Here is a 26,424-nt window from a genome sequence, read left to right as displayed (position 1 = left end):
TGACATCAAACAGTTGTTTTCTTTTTTTGTGTTGCTTTTCCAGGTTTGTACCACTTTCTTTTAAATGCTGTTAGTTCTGGATGGGTTTAGACTTTAGTCTCGTTTTCAGGAGGTCGTGTTCAGTGGGGGTAAATCTAGTGATTGACATGGCCAGTCTAAAACCTTTCATCTGATGAAGTCCCTGATGAAGTTGTGTTGCCAGTATGTTTTGGTTTGTTCTCTTGGTTTTTGAGGAAGTTTGTTCCATTTAAATTGGTTGGCAGACAGAATTCATCTCCTGCTACCATCATATCTATAATGAACGCTGAAATTACACTGACCTATAAGTTGCTCAGAAGCTCTTGGCTACACAATTCCGCTTGTACTGTATATAAACAGTAGAAAGGACATTATATGAATCTCATGCCCAGATGAGGATGGGTTCCTTTTTGAGTCTGCTTCCTCTCAGGCTTTCTTGCTCTTATCGACTCAGGGAGTTTTTTCTTGTCACTATTCCCTCAGGCTTGCTCATTAGGGACAAATAATTAATTTAATTAAAATTTTTATTCCATATTTTTATATTTCTGCAAAGCTGCTTTGAGAAAGATTCCATTGTTTAAAGTTTGTTGAATTGAATCGTGAGTTACCTCAATAAAAACCAGTGAACCCATTTCAGAAGCCTTGACGCTACCTCCACAGTCCTTGACCGATGAGCTCATATTTTTTGAATCATAAGCAGATTATTATTTTTTTCACACTTTTTATAACTTTTGTAGATGTAAATTCTGGTTCCAGAACCATTACGGCTCCTTATTTCCTTTCGCCTTGACATTCTTTCTGCTGACAAGTGGTTTGCTTGTGGTATTCCCTCTATATTTCTGCTCTCTTTGGACAGCGGATCCTTTAACTCTGCCTAGTCACAGCTGTCTTTTCCCTAAGTGACATAATACTCACCTATCAGTTAGCTTCGATGTCACTGACTCTTCTCCATGTTCTTATGCACTTATTCTCCCAACCCTAAGGCCTGTGTCTGGATTGTGTTTCCAGTCACTGCTATCAAATCACAAAAGATTTATCACTACTCATTGATTTCACTAACAGGCTCCTGTAGCTAGCTGTACATATGAAATTAACCTCAAACCTGCTCATTTTTGTATGTTTATCAGATTCACGGTGCCTGAAATTCCCATGAAATGCACTGTCAGGTAGTTTATTGTGTGAAAGATTCAAACTTTATTGACAGTTGTATTATTTGCTTCATTAAATAACCGTATGCTAAACATTATAAAGTATATGGATCATTAATCAATTGAATTATCGATTTATTAGAATAACAATGTTGTGTAAATGGAAAAGGGTTGAAAGCTGATCTGAAAGCAGGAAAAACAGGACTCCCAATATTGGACCTACTTCTGCCCCAGCCGAGAGAGCTGTGAAGAAAAAAAATCATAAAATAAGTAATGTGTGTATGTCTGAGAATGTGTGGAATGGATTGTATATTGTTTTAAATGTATTGCAAACACAAGTTATAGCATCTGATAAGACCAGGAATAAAGGACCTCCTGTTCCATCTCCTGCCGCCAAAAATGTTCCATAAGTGGAACGGATACATAACTGTCACACAGAATTAAGCCGTACGCACTTAAAGTCACACTTAAAAATTTGTAGCTTTCATTTAAATAAATTGTACTACAGCAGACTGCAGTGAGCATTTTTCATGCTTTTAGTCTATGAATGTGTAATATTCTTATATGAAGCAGTTACACCTACAACTGCTGTCTTCTCATAAAATGTACTTTGTTCATGCCTAATGCATCGTTTACTCACGTATCATGTATACTGATGTACATTCATTTTTGTTGCATGTATTACAAGGATTTTGTACATGTAGAATGGAATTATACCTGTTTCAGAAACTGAGCTGCATTGAACAGCTCACTGCAGCCATACATCACCTTTTTCCCCTGCTTGGTCTGTGAAGAGAATCATCAACATTTCATCATCAGCATTAAATGAGATATATATTTCTTAAGAAATCCATTTACAATTAAAAGAACATACCCTCGTGTAGTCAACAAGATTTTGATATTCTATGTAGTTTCCCCCGCCAACAACAAAAACAATAGCCTGTAAACAAAAGGCAAGAATAAGATATTAGATAAATGAAAAGTTTTATAATAGAAAAACAAGAAACACTGTGTGATAACAGTGACAATCCAAGAGACAAAATTTGTGACCACGACTGACAATTTTTCAGGTTTATTCATTAGCTTCTGAGAACATGGGTAGATTTCAGCTGCAGGCTGAAACACCTTGTTTGATGATTGAGATAAGAGAAGAATGACCAGAACGAGTCATTTGGAACTGAAATAATTTTTCTATACGACTGTGGTGAACAGAAAAGCATCTCAGACTGAAGTGAATGTTGATTCAATATTTAAATCTCCAGTTTGGATTAGCTTCTGCCCATGATAGCCTCAAATATAAATACATATTTTTTTTGATAAAATGTTTAGATAAGCTGCGCTTTGGAAATGGCCAGGTATATACGTATATATATGTATATGTAGTATACATGTTATTCTTTTAAATAATAGCTTATAGAAATAGAAACACAGTTGTTCTGCAGTTTATTTGTAAAGCACAAGCGAAAGGTCAAACCTACTGTACCTCTTGAAATGGGTTCTTGTTCCTTGGAATGGAACTGTAAGGATTAGATATTAAGCAGTGTTAATGATTTAACATGACAGAGTTTTAATTTGTAGTGGCAATAAATTAAACATTAAAATAATGTATTGTATCTTATAAAAAATAAAATATCGCTCATACTCTAAATATGTTGATGTAATCAGTTACAGCACCAACAATACATGGTTGTCTTTTCCATGACTTGATTTGATTACAAAAAACATATGAGTAAGAAAGACAAATTGTTGCCATGATTGCATGTCTTCGGCATGCTTGTGAATGAAATTCATACGGATGTGTCAGTACCATAGGACCTACCTTTCACTGCCACGAAGCATTTTTGGGTCAAAGTATCTGTACTCATCTGTTTCCTACAGGATCACAGCAAATTCAGACACATACATTAGTTCAAATCATCAGGCCTAATCAGAATCAATGTTTTCTAGCCAGATATCTATGGGAAATGAGTTTCAAAGAATTCAGAGAGTTAGACTCAGACGTCACTGTCCCATTTTGTCTGCGAAATATGAGTGAAGTGTCTCAGGGGACGGGACAATGACTTTGCTCCCCCACACTCATCCTCCCAATTGGCTGAGGCCAAGCCTGTCTCTTCTCCCACAAGACCTCAGTCAGCGTGGCCTGGCAGATCCCCTGCTCCCGCACATAAGGAATACTTTGCCATCAGCTCTCTGAAAGAGGAGCACCACGGTTGCTTCCAAATGGATAAATGCTCTAGATTTTTGTGCTATCGGTTTACTCCTTTGTCAGTTGATGGCTAACACTAATACTAAGTGGGGAACACTATTCATAGCTCATAGCGCTATTGGATTTTTTTGACGGTCTAGGCTGAGTACATGTGTCTCTGTGATTCTCATCTGAAGAGCGAGCAGAAGCATTAAGACTTGGACAGTTCTCTCCCTCTGTTTTCCCCCAACAAGAGATGCACTGTATTGGGCTCTGATTGTCAGCTGCTAGGAAAATGATAATATTCTTAAGTCTGATTCAGTGCGGGCATAGATTCTGAGACTGGAATAATATAATCTGTAGCTTTTAGAAAGAGGACCGGCAGAAGAAAACTGAGTGTCTGTTACCTGAAAGTTTTTGTGTCACCTAGAGAGCAAGAATCTTGTTAGTATTATATATGTATAGATGACAATTGTGAGAGGTGACAAGACGTACACAAGAAGAAGATTAATCCTGCTATCAGAATTATAACATTACAAAGGTTCACCCATCAGAATTATTCTAAAAATGCCATTCTGGGAAACTATGATATGACTTATGAACAATGACTTTTGACTAATGTGACTCATTTGAATGGAGCTCCTAGAAAGCTTATTACTGGAAGGGTGTTGAAAATTTGCCACATCATATCCTCTGTACACAATTCCACATTTATAAAAGATTAGCATCAATCACACCCCCGGCAGTTAGAGACACAACCTCAGCAGTTAGAGACATTTTCAAAGGCAGACTTTTCCTTTAAAACAGTCCAACAATAACTTAAAAATGAAGCAATGTGCTAAATGGGAATTTCTCTACCAACAAAAGCTCATGAGGTCCAAAAGGCTTCTGGATTTAAGGAATCATAGAGATATGAAAATTCAAAGCCTTCTCACCTTACTGTTTCAGTTCTGAATGACATGTATAGTATAGTGTCTGTATTATACATACTATATATGTATTAACTAGTTGGCTTTGGTACTCAGATATTTATTAAACAGTAATAGATATGGTACTTTTACCTGAGAAAACCTTTCAATTGTGTTATTTTGGCATTTTCTAGTATATAGAAAATCTGAAAAGATAAGAAAACCATGTACTTTTCTGAATTTAAATATATTTCCCTGTTTATATTCTGAATCACAATGTGAACTTACAGTATTTTAAATGGCAACAACAAAAAGTGAAAATGGTAACACCAAAAAATACAAATAAAAACTTGAACTGCATTTAAAAATCTCCGATCCACCTGTTTATGAATATAATTTGCATTTAATATCATATGTTATAAATAACACAAAATAGGTTCTAACAACTAAATATATAACCTTTATTCAAAGAAGTCCAGCACAACCAACAGCCATTCTACAGTTGAAAAATTGATACTTGTTGATACAGTTGATACTGAATGGCCCTGAGTTGCAAGAAAGACATTACTGAGAAAACGTTTCTCTGAATTTTGTTAATAATGGTACCAGAACAAAATCCCCGCAGTGAAGCATGCTGGTGGAAGCATTCAGTTTTGGAAATGCATTTCATTACCACAGACTGTTAAACTGCAGGGTTGTGGTAAGATGAATGGAGCCATACAGTTCTTTACAGTCTGCACTTAAGGCTGGATTAAAGGACAATGACTAATCATACTGACAACCTTACACTGGATTACCTCAGAACTCAAAATCTAGATGTGTTAGAATGTCAATGAAAAAAATCTGTTCACAAATGGTATCTTTCCAATCGGACAAAGACAAACTGGCGAAATTTAAAGACACAATCCAACTGTAAAAAGCCGGGTGGATATGAAAACAAACTTCCTTAGATTTTTCTGTTTAATTAAACCTAGTTTCATAAAAAAAATTTTACCTTTAAATGTTATATTAAATGTACCAAATCATGGTATAAAATTAAATTAAATCCAATTACCACAAAATATGGTAAATGTTAATGTTGGGATTACTTAGGACAAGTATGTTACTGATAAGAAACAGTTCCCTACTTTTGATTATTTTCCAGAACATAAAGCTTTTGGTTGAAGTGCCTTGGTTATTTTGTAAAACATGCTAGTAGAACAGTGGTATACCCACACCAAATATTCCTTCACATTCTGAGCAAGAAAGATTCACAATTTTTTCTTTTCTTTTCAATTAGTCTTTATTCATTGTTCTTTAATTTTGACCTCTAATGTATATAAGAGCAATCTTACATGGAACAAAATAACTTACCGGATTTGATTTCATGTCCATCAGGTTGTCCAAGATTCGAGTAACCGGCAAATTCTATATAAAAATAAAAATAAAAATAAGGAAAAATATTAATATTCAACAAATAATTTAAGATTGGACCAATTTAGATTCAAATCAAAGCTGGAAAAGAAAAACAGTATAGTGTTAAAGTGTTCAGAATGGCTATGCTGTGCAGTATGATGGCATGGTGTGGTAAAGGAATCTGAAAAAATGGTATTTATACTGTTTTACAGTGTTCCATATCTTGTTAAAAAGTTGTGTTTTTACTGTTTTCATTTAATTTGTTTCTCAAATGAGCACAAAATTAGATGAAAATAAAATTAGCATTGCTGGTAGCATTGTCTCTCAAGTTCTCCCTGTTTTCCCATTGGTTTCAGCTTCTTCATTTACCGTCTACCTTCAAAAAACGTGCCAGTAGTTGGACTGACTAAGCTAAATTGTCCCTAGAATATGTGAATAAATTGTGAGCTGCAATGGAATGGCATCCCTTCCAGGGTGTATTCCAGCCACATGCCCAGTGTTCCTGGAATAGGCTTTGGATCCTCCATGACCCTGATAAATCCATTACTGACCACTGTGATAGAAGTTCTGTTGGCTTCAGTTTAGTACAGTCCACATTATGGAAACCATACCACTAAGTGCTTGGGCAAGCGGTCAATAGTACAGAAGTACAGTTCTCTTTCAAGCATTTGTTTGATATCTCACAGTAGGAATATGCCCCTCGACATAGTCCTCAAAATCCCTTAATTCAAGATGCCAACTTTAGGGAAAGCCAATGTGTAATGGAGGAGATCCTCTTTCCCTATAGTTAAAAGCAGTCACACAGTCACATTCAAATATTCTTGCTTTAATCAGAACATTCTACCTTGATAGAGCTAACCTTTATAATTGGCTAAACAACTCAACCTCCAGGTATTAACCTACCTCATTTTTATCCACTATAGCAGTTTTTCAATATTGTCCCCACACAAAATAGAAAGAGAAATGCGTTCACCTTCCCATGCAGCAACAAAATCGCATTCACAAACACTCAAATGTAGTTTGTGTCTCAGGCTGCCATATTGCCAGGCTGAATTAGCCTCAATGGGTTTTTGCAAGCTCTGTGAACCTTCCTCAGTAGAGCCCCAATGCAGACTAGCATGTAGTTTGTCAGAACACAACCCATTGCTGGGTACACTATCAAAAAGTATGAGGTATCCCAACATGGAGATGCCACTGGAAGATTGAAAGAAGTGCTGGCATCTTATTTGGTTAATATGATGATCTAGTAACCCTCCACTCCACACCCAGTTTTGATCTAGCAAATATCCAGTTATCCCTAGACAACAAACACTGTGAACTGAGACTGCAGATTCTCCTCAGACGAGAAACACAAGATTGCGTTTTAATCTGCCTAACAGAAACCTGGCCAACTGAAGACATACCAGAAATCCACTGAGCTTGAAGGGTCTGATAAAAGCGAAGAAATGTGAACCCAAAAAAAAAATGCTATCACCAGAATGTATTAACACTCAAATTAATTTGTTCTCCCGATCTGGAGATATCCATATCTTAATATCTGGTGACCTGTAGCACTCATCTCCATCATTAGTAAGTGCTTTGAGTAGCATATTAGAAATCTGATCTGATCCAAGCTCCCCATCACATTAGACCATCTGGAATTTGCCTATTGTTTCAGTTCCATAAATGACACAAACTACAACGAATTAAATAATTTGACCACTGGAAAGGCAGCCTTGGCTACTTACTTTGTGCAGAGATCTACTGACTTAGGCACATAGGGACTCCTCAAACCATGGAATAGAACATCATCCATATTTTCTTTCATTTCTGCAGCTTTATTTTCATTCTTATTTTCATTCTTTTGAAAATAAAGGCATGTCACATACTTTCTCTGAAACATACATGACCAGATATTTGTGTGTGTTGAAGAGTGGCAATGGGACTTCAGAATGAGAGTTTATGACAATATGAGGATCAGCTTATTCCATAGTAAGATGCATAATGAACGCTTGAAATAGAACTTTAGGTTATGACCATAACTTTGGTTCTCTGATAGCATAAGAGAACATATAAGATGTGCTCATTTTGAATGCCATTGAGGCGAATCTCCTCCAACACATTAGTCATGGCTCCCAATTAATTAAAGTGACGTACTGAAAGATATAATACAGTTGTGCTTAAAAGTTTGCATACCCTGAAAGAATTTGTTAATCATTGCCAATTATTTGGAAAATATGACTGATAATGGAAAAGAGTGTTTTCTTATTTAATGATAGTGGTCATAAGAAAAGGATATAAAAAGATATATCAGTACATGAAAATGCCAGTTAATACTGTTCAAACTCTAATAATGAGGTGGAAAATAAGGTGGAGTTTCTATTGATTCTAAGCCAAGGTCAGTTAGATGAAGAAAGATTTCACCCACTACTGCCAAAACTACAGGCTGCTCTGGAAAATAGTGGTGGTGGTGTTAAGATGCACAATAAAGGAGGTACTGGAACAAAAATGACCTGCATTATCGAGTTGCCAGGAGAAAGCTGTTACTGTGCCCATGGCACAAAAAGGCCCTCCTTCAGTACACCAGACAGCACCTAGACAAGCATCACAGCTTCTGGAGCAGAGGCATTTGGAGTGATGAGACTTGAACTTTTTAGTCACAACCATAAACACTTTGTTTGGAGAGGAGTCAACTATGCCTACGGTGAAAAGTACACCATTATCACTGTAAAGCAAGGTGGTGGATCCCTTATGTTTTGGGGCTGTGTGAGCTACAGTGGCACAGGGAAGTAAAAATTGATGGCAAGCTAAATGCAGCATGTTAGAAATTACTGGTAGACAATTTGCATTCTACAGCACAAAAGCTGTGCATGGGATGCTCTTCGCTATTCCAAAATGACAATGATCCAAAACACAAGGCAAGGTTGACCCTCTAATGGCTACAGCAGAAAAAGGTGAAGGTTCTGGACTGGCATCAGTCTCCTGACCTCAATATCATTGAAAAACACTGGGGAGATCTCAAAAGTGCAGTTTGTGCAAGAAAACAGAAACGATTTACAGAAACTGGAGGCATTTTGCCGAAACGAATTATACCAACTAAGAGAATTAAGGAGCTCATACACAATTACAAAAGACTGCATGCCATCATTGATGCTAAAGAGGGCAATACACGGTATTAAGAACTAAAGGTATGCAAACTTTTGAACAGAAATTATTTTCTTTTTTGTTTTGTTTTGAGGATTGTGCCATTATGTTATGCCTTACATATTAACTTGAGCCCTATAAGAAGTAAAATAAATTTGTTTTGCCTTCTCTCTCAACTGTACACAACTGTAAGTATGATATACTGCAGTAAAGCTATCAAAGAACTAGGGTTAATGTAAAAACCTGAAGTTCTAGTAGGGGAAATAGTCCATCTTTTTAAACTATGACTACTGTTATGTTTATGCTGTTACACTTAAAATATTGCGCTTGTAAGAGCTGGTTCAGACTGGCAAGGTATGCTGGGGAGAATCCAGGGTTTGTGATTGTCCACGAGATACGGTGTAAAGTACCTGGATAAAGATGCCAACCAAGGGAAAAAGATGTTTAAAAAAAAAAAAAAAAAGTGCACCTAGTCCCGTTCAGATAGACTGTATTATTAACCTTATAAAACCCCTGACAGATGCCATCCATGGTGGTGTGGTATGCTATGATTACTGCCACACACATCATTGTCGTGTACAGGGATAAAAAACACACCTAAAGAAAAATTGCTATCTTGCAATTAAGACAATGGACCTGATCCAGCCTATGAGATAAATACTATTCACAGAACATCTTTAACCTATGGTTCGACAAGTCTTGTGAGCTAGTGGCCCTTGCATTCCAGAGTGCTTCCTAGACAACTAGTCTGAAGACCCAGACTCACAGGCACAAATGACCTGGTTGGGGCTGCAAAGCTACTAGAAGTTGATGATGGTTAGAACAGATTGTGAAAACGTTTTCAAATTGCTAAGAACTGGCAGTTGGAAAACGATCAGTTCCAGCTGGTTGATGTGTCCTGATTCTATATTCCCCCTGTGGCACCACACTGCTCCTCAGCATGTAAGAAAAGCATCCTTGCTGATTATATCTATCTACTGGGGCACCATTTCCAAGAAGTAAAGAAGATATAATGCCCTGGGTTTCTAGTAAGCTAGTGCAACCTTCTACAAAAACACATTTCATCCATTGTGTTTTAGATTATGAATAGTCACAATAATATATGACAATTTTGAAGGATAACTCTCTTTTTGCAGAAAGAACTAAGGGGGAATTCTGACACAAATGAAGAGAAATGCAAAGTGGAAAAAATAAACTACAATGACTGGTTAGTTGCAGAAATCCAGCTAGCACATTCAGCAATAAAGAGCTCCAGCTGCTAAGTGGATAGATACATAATGTGTTGATGTAGTATGGTTTAGTATGAGAAAAGAAGAAAAGAGAAAGATTGATGTACAGAGATGATATATTTTTGCAAACAATATCATGTCGGTATGTGGATGGATTCTGTGTGTGCACATGCACAAAAGAAGATATCCAGGTTTTTTTCCCACTGCAACTGGTGATTAGGAAGGGTGAAAAAACCCCCCACTATCAATCAATGGACTAGCAGTGACAAAATCCCAACAATAACAACATAAGTTTTAATTTGGGGTATTTAGATTCAGATTCAGATTATTTGTGGTTAACATAGGCCTGAAAGCAAATTACATTAGACTTTTGTGGAAATGAGCACAAGAGCACCACCAGCAGTAATAAGAAAAACACACAGTGATATGAAATGACACTGTGGGCTAAGCGTAATAAGCCTGTCATTGCCAGTTGGGATTTGATCTCCGTTTGCTCTAATATTTTTCAGCTAGTTTCACTGACATATGCATAACGCTGGCCTTTTCCAGCCGCAGTTTTGCAGATCGTGAACCTGAATGAGGTGGAATATTTATTGTTAGTCTTCTATGTGTGTGTGTATTGCTGACCTGGATGTTGTTGTTACACCATCAGTGAAATATGATAATACGTTGCTTAAGATTCTATAGACAGATATTAATTTTAAGCCTCTCAACACCACACAAAAGTACACAAAAAATGGTGTTGTAAATAAAAAAACATGGTTGTATTAATTAATCAATTATTATTTAATTTTATTGTATTATTATCTTACTGATTTTTTTTGTTTATAAGCCTGGATCCACACATCGAAAAAGATACGCATACGGTCACATTTCTTTCTAGGAGCTAAAAGCTATTGAGAATCTGAGAGATTTCCCCCTGACATCAGTGGGCCTATACTCACATGCTGTTTCAAGACCAGATTCTTCACACCTTCCATAACAAATTGTGAGCCAGTATTCATGACTCTAGAGAAAAGGCTGAAAAATAACAGACAGGCTACTTTAAATCTTTGCGTCTACAAAATGACTTCATTTCTTTAATATAAATTATATCATTTGCTAAATTTTCATACCCCATCGGTTTCACTCCACTGTTACCATAATTTGCTGGTGCAGCAGCCATCTTTGTGAAAGCTCTGGAAAAGTGGATTATACAAGTTGCAATAATAGTTTTTATATTTTTCTTGCTGAATTTACTGCAGTTATTATAAAATTGTGATTATGATGTATTGCCTAGCAATAACACTAGCAAGAACTCACTTCCACTGCTTTATGTAGCTCAAGGGGTAGAGGTCACAGCCAGCATCAGTCAAAGCCTTTTTGTATTGTTCAACGTCACCCTGCAAGGAACAAACAGTATGAGATTCTAAAAATATTTATTCAACATTTTTAATCAGAAAACACATCCGAAAAGCTATTGACAAAGTGACAAAGCTGACCTAAATTAAATGTCATTAAGGTTGTCAGCACCGTGCTGTATGACGGATGACGATAAACCCCCAACCCTTTTAGAAACATTTCAGTTTACACCACATCAACAAGAAAATCATTTTGATTTCACCATCATTACTAGCACAGAAGACAAACAAAAAATGGCAGAGTTTGAGCAAAGTGTTAGCCAAAAACAATGAGCTTCAGAGAGACTCGGATGAAAGGAAGGATATAAGAAATGTGGGACAAGATTTCCTGCTTAACTTTGACTGTTTGTCTTATAAACACAACATCCTCTTTTGAAGACGACATTCTAAAGTAGCCTGCATTAATCAACATAATAATCAGAGACAGCAGGGTCTCTGCTCATAGCCCTGGTCAGAATACTTTCTAAGCTCTAGGGGTAATCTGTGGTCAATGTTGTGAAGGCAGAGTCTGGATACTGTCCAGTATAAGGTCATCCATATCCCAGCTCTTGGCTCCTGCCACTACATCTGAAGACTGGAGAGAACTTGCACTGTAATACTTCTGTCCGGTTAAGTAACATCAAGCAGAAGAGGCCCTGCCATGAGTAGAACAATCCTGCATTATTGGCTACAAGAGTAATAAAGCCTGGCTATGACATCAAAGGGTGTCAGTGTTCCTCAAACCTGAACCAAAGAACAACAAGGGCTTTTGAGCAGGATCTGAAAATAGGTTTTAAGAACACAGAAATGGTATCGCATGGAGCACACATACTGTGTTTGGCTTGGTTCTGTGTTACACATAGGCACCCATGCATCTACCGCTAATTACAATAAATCTTTTACCGAAAGTGCACACCAGGAGAGCATACCACAAGCCATCTTTAATAAACACTGTGTTGCTGTGGTCCCACACAATCTAGGGAGACTGGAGGATAAGAAGTATGCAATTTTACCTCAGATGGAGGCTGCTGGGAGGTGATATAGTAGATCAGGAAAAGTCTCATCTTATCCTCTGGAGTTCCAGCTACCAACAAAAATTAAGAATCCATCATTGAAGGTTTCCTGTCCAGTAATAAGTCACAAGATTTATTTTAAGAACTGAATGGACTGTGAGAGGTAAGCAGGATTATTCCCAAAACAGCCAATAAAAACTTCATGTGCAGGAGAATGGAGCTCTGTATAGTTTAAAAACCTGGCAAACTACATAGTTATTACTATGGTTATGTTAGTTAAAGGTCTTGTGTACATATCAGAAACCTATGAATTTAAAGGGCATGGGGAGATCAAAATATCTATGAAAAAATCTAAAGAAAAACTCAACATTGTTTAACTCGTCTTTAAAGCTGACTACTTCTACTCACGAACAGATACATTTTGCAGATGAATGCAAGGTGAAAAGAAGATATATTCAGTTTCTATTAAGGGATTTAATGCCTAAGTTACTCAATCATTTTATAAGGAAACCACAGCCAAAAAAAGATTAGTAGGTAGGATGGACCTATTGTTTAATCTAACAGAAGCTCACCATCAGGGTCACTGATAATGTCCAGCAGGGATTTATCCAGAGTGGACTTGCTCATTAGCTTTTCCTCGTACTCAAAGTACACATCCAGCTTGCGAGACTACAGACAGAACATAAAGATCAGCCAGTTTTAGACCACAATAATTTATTGGTGTTGTGTTAGGCCTCCTTTTGCAGTCAATACAGCATTGGTATTTTGCAATCCTCACCTTAATGTGGTCCAAAACTGCTGTAGCAACATTGGTGTGGAGGTCAATCAGTCTCTTTTTCTCTAAAAGCTCAGGAAGAGAACTGTTTGAGGAGAGAAATATTTTGTTACACAAGAACACATATTTTAGGCAACATATTAGGTCTGTGTTTGTTACATGAATTGTATACTGCATCTTACTCTATACAACAAGGACAATTTTATACTTATTATGTATGGATTTATACTTCTATCTATTTTTTTTTTTTTTTAAGTTCTCGTTGTCTCACCTGACGGCTGAGGTAAGTTTGGCAGTGTTATCAGATAACATGCTAATGGCTCCCTCATCTTCCCCTTCTAAGCCCTTTAGAAAAAACAAAATACCTGCTGTGTAACAGCCAATGCAAAAACAATCCATGTTCATACTGGAGTGTCTTCTTAAGAAGCAACTTCTTTGTGTGCCTACCATGATGCTCTTGAGATGTTTAACCTCATCCTCCTGGGTTCTGTATTTATCCAACTCCTCCTGCACTGATTCTGCAACCTCAGGGAATGGGCTGAAACAATGAACATAGCAAAACACTAAGCACCACATAAAGCCAAGTTTGGCCTAGAATATTTTTCAAGTAGTACTTTTAGTAAGTAGTAAACAATTAGGGAATGATGGAAAATGAATGAAAGATAATTAAGCAAAGGTTTTTGAGTAAAATCTTAATTTATGCGGTCATACTGAAACAAACAGAATAAAATATTAATTTGGAACCCGTCACTTAAAATGTACCCTAATCTATCACAGCTCATACTGCAGTGATTACTTATAGATCATTGCTTTCCCTGTCAACACAAGCCTTTCCTCTTTTCCTTAGAACTGCATGTAAATTCACTGCTACAGTGTGTCATAGAAAGATTTAGGAACATTGGTTACACACCTTCCTTTGTGATTCTGCCAAAATTTGTCTGCAGCAGTGAGATCGTAGTTCTTTATGTTCTTTTTTTTGGGCCGTGCCCCAGCTGGGCTAACTTCTGATCCCTTAGATTCCTCCAGACTTACCCTGTTCAGATGGAAGTCCTGATACACATGCACACACACTTTTGTTACATAGCATTATCAAATCTTGTATGTTATACATAATGATACTGTCAAAGGACATTTAGACACTGGAAAAAAAATGCAAATGCTTATTTTTTTCCCCCTGTTCACATATCTTATCATATCATCATATCTAATATAGTTATTCTAACACTCTCAACACATCTATTCATGATAATGACAAAAAAAAACCTTAGACAAAAAGCATGCCACCTCCATTATAACTTTAACAGCTCTATCCAGACCTGGAGACATACCCCATTAAGACAGAAGTGTTTTTAGAGGTATTCTAAAAAAATAAGTATTTATGTTCTTTGGCACACTTCAACGGCTTGGTGCGTATATTCCACACTCAATGAAATCTTTTTCATACAAATGATAACTGCAAATGGCAATAGCTTCATCTTTCCATATGGCTTGGACGAAATTGCATTTTCCATTTTGGGAGGAAAAATTAGATAGAGAACCTGGCAGCCTTGTTTGAACAAACTAATGGTGTAATGCTAATGACGGGTACAATGAGATTCTTTGACATCTTGCTTACCAAGACGTCATGAATGAGAGCTTGGTAGGTCCATGTGTGATGGAGTGGGGTAGCAAGATCCAGATTGCGGTCGGCAAGAACAAATAACGGCCTCTGGAAACTAAGAGAATTGAAGTGCAGAGAGAGAAGAAAGGGAACAAAAATATGGTGCAAAAAAAGAGAGAATGAGAAAATAGTAAATGATTCATCTATCCTCTTCCTGGGCTACAGTTCTTAGGTCCAGCATCGAATGCAATCTCTACAGGATCTTTCCCTGAGCTTCATACAGTTGGGATCTGGTTACTCAAGGAGGATGGACCGCACTTTTATTTCTATTTAATTTCATGGTATACTGAAACTCCTATGAGAGTATGTGGCCAAAGAACCATCTTAATGGATTCCTGGAGTTTCTTTGGGGATTATGCCGAAGATATTAAGTTCTTTACTTTAAGGTAATTGAACAAATGCTCGTCAAGTGATTTTTTGTGTAGATGTGTGCGTGTGTGTGTGTTTGTGTCTCTCACCTAAACTGGCCTGTACCCATGGTATCACCAGTAAACAGGCTGTTACGAGCATCTCGCAAATTCTCTCTCAGTTTCTTGTCAAGTTTCTGCAAAAACAATGCAGAAAAAAGTCAATACAGTTTATAGATCTACAGCCACTGCATACAGGCAACATTTAACATCCAAAATAAATTCTAAGTTGAAGACTCATAAAATGAGTCTTTATTCAGGGGCAAAGAGAAGACAAAGATTCCTTAGACCAGCTTTCATGGCTTGAAAGGTGAGACAGCAGCTTACCACAGCTACCATTTCAGCTGCGTTTCCTCTTGGACATCTGATTATTGGAACAGCACCTAGGGAAACAGGAAATCCCAATCACTTGCCAAAAGGAGGGCACATTAGACTTTGCGCACATTTTCCAAGGCACACAAGAATGTTCCAGGGGCTGATTTATTTTTGCATTTCAAATATAGAGATAATAGTGAAATCGTTTCAAAAGTAAACTAAACATTCCATTTTCCATAATTTAACAATGACACCATATGTCAAATATGTTTTGGAACAAATGGCTATAATAATAATAATAATAATAATAATAATAATAATAATAATAATAATAATAATAATAATAATAATAATAATATACAAGTTAATCAGTGAAGTGCATGGTAATGGTAAATGCGACATTTTATTGCAGAGTAGAAATGGTGCAAGCTAAAGTTTATTAATAAACAAGAAAATCCTATTTTTACCTCGTTTCTTCCCTGCTACTTTTTCATTTAGACCCTCACAAACTTTTTTAAGCCAAAAAACAAAACTGCATAATTACATAATAACCGCAAATTCTGTTAGAAACGATTACCAAAATAACAGTTTACAAGATGTGTAGCATGAGTATAATAGTTTCTATGTAATTTAGTAATAATACATCTGTGCACTAGTGTATATCAGTAACGTGTGTTACAAATATAAAAAAATACCAAATGGGCAAAAAAAATCCAACATTTATTTATTAAATTATTCCTAAACTGTTTTGATAGTTTATATAACAATAAACAAGTATCACTGCCCCCCAGCCCATACTGATTTAGTATTTGTAAAGTATAAAGAATAAAGTATTTGAAAGTATAAATACATGCAATATATTATCTAAAATACTACTTACCAAGAGTGACAAAGAAGCAGAAGAGACTGTCAACAATGGTGTCCATTATAGCCTCCATATCAGTGTCCATAATATCCGGTTTATTGATTGCTGAAAGAAGGTCAGTAGTTTTGTCAACCACTAGAACAACACTACTTCATTTGCTTAAATGTAAGATGTGAAGGTTCAACTCTCAAATTTGACCGGTATTCTTGAAAGATAATTAATGTTCTACAACAGTACAGCTCTGATATTAGTTGCAGTTATCAATGCAAATGACAGGTTTTATATTAATATGAGCTTTCTAATTTATTACTGTTTCAATAGTAGCAGTTGATTCACACAAACTTGCAGATAGCAGATGCTTTATATTATCTAAGACTAATCAGTGAGTCTTTGGTGTCGGCACATTGTAATGGTCAATAAGCTGTTCTGCCAAACATTTTACAGACGTCCTTTACGTAATAGCTCTGCTATTCTACAGCAAATGATCCAAAACTTTAAATCTGAAAAACAAAACCCCAAAAGTCATCGTTTGGCCAGGTCGGTGTTCGAATAAAATTCAAAGATGGATTCTATGCAGTATGTCGTTCAAAACACTGGGATCAAAAAGAAGTACATTATCTAAAAAAAAAAAAATCACATGAAAATAAATATTTCATCTGCATTATTTATATATAAATAACAGTCACAGTTCATCCTTTTTAACACAACTAATATCTGGAGGAATAGTTTTGATGTTTGATGATGCTGTAGGTTCTCAATGGGAATCTGATCAGGTGAAAACGCTAGTCACTTTATCACACGGCCACTTTTGAAGCACAATTACATCACATACTCTTTTGCCTTCTTGTTAGCATGTACTTGCCCTCAATGGAGGACAAATATCTGACTTTACACATTTTACAAAGCTTCGGAGTATCCTGCATTCTCATTAAATATCTCTTTGATTTGAGGGAGAATGTATAAAACTTTGTGTGTTTAAATCTGCCACATGCGTCTTTACAATATGATGATCTCTGGCAATAATCTGATGATTTAAAGGGTTTATTTCATCATGGCTGTCTTCTCTTGTACAGTTGAATATCTCTCATCCCATAATAACAGCCTTTCAACAATTATATGCAGCTTTTATACAATAAGCGAAGAACAGTTGTGAAATAATGCAGAGATGTCAACAGTAAGTGTATGTGCAATAATTAATTATGTTTTCACACAAAGTAATTGTTGTTGCCAAAAGTCCTTGTGAAATAAAAAACGGAGCATCTAAACTAAATGCATCATGTACTGTAGTGTAAAGCCATTGCTTTAACAATTTCCAAAATTCCAGTAATCAACTCATATCAGCTGCTCAAACATTGCCTGTTGTTTTAAGTCTAAAAAGGTGACATCTGTTGCCTAACTGCAGGTCAGAAAGGGAAGAGAAAAAGCAAACTGAGAAAGCATCAGTCTGTATTTGACTTTCACTAAAAGACAAGCTGTACTGTAAGTGTGTCCCAAGAAAACACAACAACATGATGTCATGGACTTAAACCACGCTCAGCATTAAGAATTACTGCTTAAAACCACTAGATGACAACGGGATATAGAAATATAGAAAAATATAGTTACGCATAATATTCTGAAACATATACAGTTGTCCAAACTAAATATGGGGCCTAGTGATAGCCTACTGGTTGAGGGGTTGTGAGTTCCATCCCAGGTCCACCAAGCTGCCACTGTTGGGCCCCTGAGTAAGGACCTTAACCCTCAATGGCTCAATTGTTTAAAAAAAAAAATGAGAATGTAAGTCGATATGGATAAGGGAGTCTGCCGAATGCTGAAAATGTGAATGTAAATGTAAATAATTTAATACCTGCACTGCTAATAAAGTGTAGTTTTAGAAAATATAAAAAATAAAGTAAAGTTTTTGAAAATAGTAAAAAAAAATGTATTCAAGATGATTTGTTCAGTGAAGTGAAGGTGTCTTATGGTATTTACTGTGAGCACTTGAACAGTCTGACCTTAAAGCCATGCCATACAAAGTCTGGCAACAATCATACCAAGTAACAAAATCAGTAACAGCGATCTGGACGCTGCCATTCCGCTAGATGGGCTCACCTCGTTTCGTGCCAACAGAAATGCAGCTCTGTGCAGTAAGGTTTTGTGGTGGTGGTGTGTGTGTTTACATCAAGACCGAATGGTGCAAGAACTCTGTGCTTGTTTCTAGTTACTGCTCATTGCTAGTGGAGTTTGTGACTGTTAAATGCAGACCATTTTATTTACCACGGGAATTCTTGAATTTTGAATGAATTTTCATTGTCGGAGTGTACATTCTGCCCGGCGCTAATGCTAAAGAGGCTCTATGTGAACTCTATGTGGCTATTAGCGATCTGCAGCATGTCCCCCCGACAGACTGTTTATCATCACCAGAGATTTCAATCAGAAAGTCAGTGCTCAATAAATTCAATCAGTATGTGGACTTTGCAACGAGAGGGGAAAACACGCTGGATCTTGTTTACACAAACATTCACAAACATAGCCTTCAGAGCAGGGGACAGAGCATCCCTAAGGGCCAAACTGTCCCGAGCCATCAGAGAAGCAAAGCGCACACCGGGCAGGGCATACAGGTGATCACGAACTACAAGACAACTTCACCTGCCTGTGATAGTGCCTCCCTCCGAGATGCATTGAATGACTTCTACGCTCGGTTTGAGGGGCAGAACAATGTAGCGGCAAGGAAGACCATCCCACCCCACCAACGATCAGGTACTCTGTCTATCGCCGGCCAACTTGAGGAGAACTATATGCAGAGTTAACCCACAGAAGGCAGCTGGACCAGACAACATTCCAGGCAGTGTGCTCAGGGAATGCGCAGAACAGCTAGCGGATATCTCACTGGACCTCACTGGACCCCCTCCAGTGTGTGTATCGTCCAAACCGCACCACAGATGATGCCATTGCCGCAGTCCTTCATTTAGCCCTCACCCACCCTGACAATAAAGACACTTATGTATGAATGCTGTTCATGGACTTTAGTTCAGCATTCAACACAATTGGGAAGCTAGGACTGAACACCTCCCTCTGCAACTGGATCCTGGACTTCCCACTGCTGTTCACCTTGCTCACTCACAACTGTGCAGCAATGCACAGATCGAACCATATCATCGAGTTCACCGATTACACAATATGGTGGGTCTCATCAGCAAGAACAAGGAGTCAGCATACAGAGAGAAGGTGCAACAGCTAACTGCCTGATGTAGAGCCAACAACCTTTCTCTGAATGTTGATAAAACTAATGAGATTGTTGTTGACTTCAGGAGAGCACAGAGCGACCACTCTCTGCTGAACATCGACGGATCACTTGTAGAGATCGTCAGGAGCACCAAATTTCTTGGTGTTCATCTAGCGAAAAACTTCACCTGGTCACTCAACACCAGCTCCATCACCAAGAAAGCCCAGCAGCATCTCTACTTCTTACGAAGACTGAGAAAGGCACATCTCCCTCCCCTATTCTGACTACGTTCTACAGAGGGACCATTGAGAGCATCCTGAGCAGCTGCATCACTGTCTGGTTTTGGGAACTGCACCGTCCTGGATCACAAGTCCCTACAGCGGATTGTGAGGACAGCTGAGAAGATCATTGGGGTCTCTCTATCCTCTATCATGGACATTTAAACAACATCTGCATCTGCAAAGCCAACAGCATTGTGGAGAACCCCACACACCCCTCACACACACTCTTCACCCTCCTGCCATCTGGAAAAAGGTACCGAAGCATTTGGGACCTCACGACCAGATTGTGTAACAGTTTATTTCCACAAGCCATCAGACTCCTCAATAACTGAACTGAACCAAGCACACACACACATACACACACACACACACACACACACACACACACACACACACACACACAACTGTATAGACTGCAATAACCCACACCAAATACACACTCTTCCAATGTCTACAGCACCACCATATGAAACTGTTTACATGCTGTTTTACACACCGTTTTCACTCTTTGCACATGCTGTCTCACATTTCAATCGAATGCTGTTTTGCACAATACTTTACAATATCTCATGTAACTGCTGCTATAACACTAATGTGTTCATTTCAGTATTTCTGCACATGCAAAATCGATTGAACATACAGTATGTACACGGGTCTGCACTGATTTTGTTTATCGTCTTTTGTGTAATGTCTTGAATTTTTTGTTTTCACTGTCTTTTTTGTCTGTAACTTAATACTAGATACATAGATATCAGTCGAGTTGAATGGCCGTGGGATGTGCTGGACAAATGAGTCAGATCCAGGTACCACAGCACACCTTCAGAAATGATGCCTGAATGCACTGTTTACATGGTACAAGGAGGATCTCTCTCTCTCGCTCGCTCTCTCGCTCGCGCTCTCGCTCGCGCTCTCTCTCTCTATATATATAACCTAATAATTGTTGGTGCTAGGCAGGCTAGTTTGAGCATTTCTAATGCTTGTGTAAGTGTGACAGGATATGGTTTCATGTACTGTGTGCATCTACATTATATTTAATTATTACAATTTTTAACAGTAATGCAAGCATGTACTGTGGAAAGTAATGCTGAGAGTGCTAGATGAGGGTGAACCCCTGACATTCATGATTCCTTAAACAGCAAATGCAGCTCCAAATGCTGCTATTATTATTACTATTACTATTATTACTAAGTAAGTAAGTCTTAGCCACATAAAGTGCGTCTCATTTCACTGTGTACTGCAACAGCTATACAGTATATGTGGTTAAAATGACAATAAAAGCTTCTTGACTTGATCTGATTACAAAAGAACAGAGAATATATGGGTACACATATGTCTAGCATATAGCTTACCATGATAGGAGATCTGCTCTTTATTTTGATTGCAGAGGACAAACATGTCATCTTCTAGTGTTATGAAGTTTAAATACTGATCAAACACCTACAAACAAAGAAAAACAACAGAAGAAGTGCTGTTAGCTAGCTTAATGTTCACCAAGGCACACTGATATGTCAAACGATTGACAAGAAGGTGTTGGTTAATTTTCTATAGCAGCATCGTACATTTAGCAGCATACTGTAGGAACTTATCTCTACATAATATAAGCCAATAAACAATTAAGCATTTTAAATCATGTTATTTAAAAATAGAATTGTATAATAAGTGAGATGGTAAAGTTTGGAGACCTTTATTTAACATTCATTGGAAGGGCTTCACAACAGAGAACTCTTGTTTCTTTTAACTTTAATAGAGGCTGGTGAGGGGAAGTTAAAAAGACAACAGTTTATATTACCAAGAAACAAGAGTCCTTTGTTGTGAAGCCCTTCCAATCGTGACTTAAATGTTAAATAAATGTCTCCAATCTTTACCATCTCACTTAAATAATATGATTTAAAATGCTTAATTGTCTATTAGGCTTATATTTCATTGTATTATATTATATTAAGGCCATCCTTAAAAATATTTTGGTTTGCAGTAACAGTAAAAAAAAAAAAAAAGGTCAGTAGGTAGGTTTATATTTGTTTTTTCAAGTTTCAATGTTAAAAAAAATAAATAAATAAAAAATTTTGGTGAAGGATGATTATGTATGATGACTTTAAACAATTTAGCATATCGTGACGTCACTGACTGGGTCTTCAACCCGTACCTTCGGGCGCATCATTGCAAACCTTATTTTGATGCTAGACAGTTTTTCCCGAACTTAGCCAAGTTAAAGCGGTGTCGTGCTGTTTTAATGATTTTTTTTAGATGTATTATGGGGCCCGAACCCGTTAATATTATTTTATTGCTTTTGTATTAATTGTTTGAAGAGTAAAAAAAAATTGGTCAGTCTTAACGAAAATTTACAACCGGCAAGTCGGTCAGACTTAAAGCAAAAAAAATAAAAAATTTGAGTCTGTCCTAAATTGACAGGGTCGGTCGGGTTACGGCAAACAAGAATATTTTTAAGGATGGCCTAATTTATTACTTATTGTAAAATTATATTCACTGGCAAATTTCTGTGGTATAAGAGGAATAAATCAGACATAAAAAAGTAGATACTTATGTGTTGGGTTGAACTTATTACAGAGAGGCACCTGATACTGCTGTGGATTTTTATAGGAATCGTTGGTATTCAATCATATCCAAAAACAGCCAGTGTGGGTGCAGACCTTCAGTCCGAACAGGCAGGAGTCATGTATCAGATTTCACTTGTCATTCAGTTTATATTAGTCTCCAGTCAACTATTAAGTGTGTCACCAATTTATAAGACTCACCAAATTAATAGTGGTGATGAAAATGGGATTTGACTGTGACAACATTGGTCAAATCGAGTGTGTAGCAGGAAGAGCTAAAGTCAGCAGTCATACAGCAATGTGCAAGTGAGTAAGTGTACAAATAAGTGCTTATAAAATATATATATATATAAGGAATAATAATCAATTCTTTCACATAAAAATATAGTATAAAGAAAAGTAAACAAAGCCTATATTTGGTGTGACATACTTAAAAAAAAAAGTCAGTAGTTTCAGTATTAGATATAAACTGGCTGTACATATTATTGGACATATTTATCAGTTATTTTGGAGACATTTATTTTCAAATTGATTATTTTTGCATGGAAATCCCAGCAGCTTCCTTTATCATTTTTGTTTGAAAAGTAGTGGCTAATATCTTAACGGACAAACATATTGCCTCAACATTTTGTTTGTTGGAAACCAAAAATGTTTGTGTACTGACTCAAAAATGAAGAAGCCATAAAATAAACACATATATCATTACTGTACAAACTCTGGAGAGATAGTACTATCTTATTTGACTTTGACTTACTTTGGTCACCTGATTCACAGCATTTGCTGCAAGAGCTGCACTTGCTATGTCTTCTAGTTTGCTTCTGGAGATTGCAGAGATGAAGTTCAGGTAGTATGACTCATAGAGTTGATTCCGCAGGTCCTGTAAGTTTCGAAGCAATTTCAAAACAAAATCAGTAGATGGTTATGATTCATGTACATTAAAATATAGCAAGCAGACGTTTCAAGGAATTACAAGCCTTGTTATGTGCTAAAGATTCTAATTCTGCATCCACAACGGACCAATTTTAACATTATTTATCCTTATGGTTACAGTAATAATGTTTACTTGACATATCCTGTCTATGTTCTCCTCTGTGGGCATCACAAAGTAAATGGCAGGAACATCTGGAATTGGATCTCTGTCTGAGTGCAATAATCTGGAAAACAAAGTAAAAGACACTCAGAACTATCGAAGAGTGATAAAAGAAAAGCGTCAGTAGAAATGTTATACTTATGTGATTTTCTTACAGGTGGAGAGTGATTCCCATGTCTCTTAACTCTTTCACAGAGAGAAGGGGAGAGATGATATCTTGACCAAAGCGATCATATATAAGTACCTGAAAAGATAAACAAGCAGCAGTTAAATGCAAAACATGTTACTCCTGTAACAAGAATTATATAACATCTAGTGTGCAGAAGCAATATTCATTACTTTACCTTCCATACTGGTTCAGCCGCAGTGTTTTTTAGAGGTGGTGCATTAAAGTTTAACATTCGCTTCAAGGCAGCTAAGGAAAGATTAGTACCATAATTAGTTATTAAATCAAACTCAAAATACCAATTATTTAAACATAAACCACAATACTTATACCCACAATACTTATACCCACAAAACTTAATACTATACATAAAAAAACAAAACAAAAGGAAATTCCTGATCATTCTAAAAGATATGGTCTGAAACAATTTATCTTTCTTAACCACTCATTCATCATGTATCAGTAACCATTTTATTCTGGGCAGGATGATGTTTGATCCAGAGCCCACGGTGGAAAAGCTGGGTGTAGAGGACCTCATATACACAATTTCACACTCTTTCACATTAAGGGACAAATTAGTTTAGGTAAAACAATTATTTCCATGGAATTTGTACAGTGGGAGGAACTGGAGAATACAGAACAGAAGAAATCCGAAAAACTGAAGAAAAACAGAAGAAACAGCTAGAAATGTTAACCCATTTGTTAACTCCTCAGGAACCAAGCAGGGACTAACATTTCTACCTGCTGCACCATGCCACCCCATTCGTACTCAGCATGGCCTCTTACAACCAGACTGTGCTATAGTTTCTTCCCTCAAGCCATCAGACTTGCAGTGTTTTGTATTGTCTGTTTGCACTGATGCACTATTTTGTACACCTTGAACTTTATGTGGCTAGGACACAAGTCCTTAGCACTGTGCTGTTTTATGTAGCTTTATGTTGTTTTTTTTGTAGCACCATAGTTGAGAAATGTTGTTTCTTTCACTCTGTACTGCGTCAGCTATATAAGGTTGACTTTACAAATACAAATGATTATATGAAACGACACGATTAAATTCTGATGCTGCAAAGACCCCTAGATATGTAGTGATGACTAATTTGTGTTTACTCATCAGAGGTAAGTTCTCTGTGTGTACTCAGACACTGAAAATACAACTAAGTATTCCACATCGCTGCAGACACACGAACGAAAGGAAGATAATGTTTATTTGTCGCAGATTCCTAAACTCGTCGGGTTATCTTTCATATGTTATATTGTACCAGCTCCGATTGTCTTCCGTGCGATGAAGATTTTGGACCTTCACCGAGATGAGGCCGACTCTGTGAGAATCCTGAGGCATATAGAGATTTACCAGCTCCAGTTGGACTCTGCTATACTAAAGAGGAAATGCCAACTCCATGTGGTCTTTTGCATCAGTACAACATTTGTCAGACTGTATATTTATAATCACACCCCCAGTGTCACCCATATGAGGATGAGGTATCCCTATGTTCCTCTCAAGGTTTCTTCCTTTACCATTAAAGGGAGTTTTTCCTCCCCACAGTCACCTGAGTCACCTCAGACTTGCTCATTGGGGATAAATACAAACACATTTAAATATATCTAATATTAATCTTGAATTATGTATCATATTAATCTTTATAATAACCTTTTGTTTTAATTTTATGCTCTGTAAAGCTGCTTTGAGACAACGTCAGTTGTAAAAAGCTCCATATAAATAGATAAATATAAATACAGAAAAGAATAGGATATCTGGTAAAGCAGACTTCACGCCTCTTTTACGTATCTTCAAAACACTGTTCCCGGAAATTGCTGTTTAACGAAACACGTCACATATCCTGTTCTTTACATATTGCAGCTGCATCTTTACAGTCCAGTCGTAATTCAGCCTTCTTCATCTTCATAGCTAATAGTCAGGTTGTCATTTAAAAGGCATGAGATTTGGGGATATTTATAAAATAACGAACACAACAACGAGTCTCGTATGTTTTGATTAGCAAGCTAGCCAACCTTGTAACACTGAAGTGAATGTATCCATACACATACATACATACATACATATATACTTCTACCTGTATTTTAAACACTTTATTTTAGGAATACAACGACATACTCACTGAAAGCTGAATATTTGAACGAAATTTCAGAAGTCGTTATCTTATAATGAAACCCGGTTATGCTTTTTAGCAACAAGACCAGAATGTTAGCTAATAGCTGGGCAGCTAAAAGTACAAAACGCTATATTTCTTAACGGTTATAAAAGGCTACGGAGGTGTATTTTAAATGTACATTCCTTAAGCTAAATTAAATAAACTTTATACGTTTCCTGAAACGATTAAACAAGAAATTATCAGACCTGTCTGTTTTTCTCGGATGGAGGCCGCCATCTTTACTGTTTATGCACTGACAGGTCGGTGGGTGACGTGGCAACTAGGCACGCGAGAACAGCGCCATCTAACGGCCACGCGGCTACAATTCAAACAAAGTTAAAGAAATAACACACGATGTCTTTATACCGTGCGAACTATCTGAATAGGATCTTTGTGCTTTTGGCATGGTACAAGTGGGCCGAAAAGCTTTTAGACCACTTGAGTGATTCGAAATGGTTTATTTAAATGATGATTTAACAGAAAACAGAGCAGGCAAAACAAAACCAACAACAACAAAACCATTTGTGCTGAACAAATCAACTCATGCTTCATGTATA

The 26,424-nt window shown here is 37.0% G+C and overlaps 1 protein-coding gene across 2 annotated transcripts; it reads right to left on the bottom strand.

Moving 5' to 3' along the window:
• Positions 1-1,188: 1,188 nt before the first annotated feature.
• scfd1 (sec1 family domain containing 1) lies at positions 1,189-26,191 on the bottom strand. Of its 2 annotated transcripts, none has more exons than XM_027172728.2 (25): positions 26,074-26,191; positions 23,896-23,966; positions 23,707-23,795; positions 23,525-23,615; positions 23,216-23,338; positions 21,259-21,346; positions 16,436-16,525; positions 15,568-15,623; positions 15,292-15,377; positions 14,789-14,888; positions 14,084-14,223; positions 13,621-13,711; positions 13,445-13,518; positions 13,177-13,258; positions 12,971-13,067; positions 12,399-12,469; positions 11,309-11,388; positions 11,122-11,184; positions 10,951-11,026; positions 5,613-5,666; positions 2,986-3,038; positions 2,650-2,683; positions 2,041-2,106; positions 1,884-1,952; positions 1,189-1,409 (listed from the first exon to the last, which is right to left on the bottom strand). In XM_027172728.2, the coding sequence occupies exons 1-25, from the start codon at positions 26,102-26,104 to the stop codon at positions 1,386-1,388; spliced, it is 1,899 nt and encodes a 632-aa protein (XP_027028529.1). In that variant the 5' UTR covers positions 26,105-26,191; the 3' UTR covers positions 1,189-1,385. The 2 variants fall into 2 exon arrangements, with proteins under 2 accessions (XP_027028529.1, XP_047677675.1); XM_047821719.1 differs by lacking the exon at positions 26,074-26,191 and adding an exon at positions 25,835-26,012.
• Between the last annotated feature and the right edge of the window lie 233 nt (positions 26,192-26,424).

This window comes from Tachysurus fulvidraco, chromosome 12 (assembly GCF_022655615.1).
Source record: "Tachysurus fulvidraco isolate hzauxx_2018 chromosome 12, HZAU_PFXX_2.0, whole genome shotgun sequence".
Taxonomy (NCBI): Eukaryota; Metazoa; Chordata; class Actinopteri; order Siluriformes; family Bagridae; genus Tachysurus; species Tachysurus fulvidraco.
The sequence above is the reverse complement of the archived record's forward strand: the minus strand, read 5'-3'. Positions and strand labels throughout refer to the sequence as shown.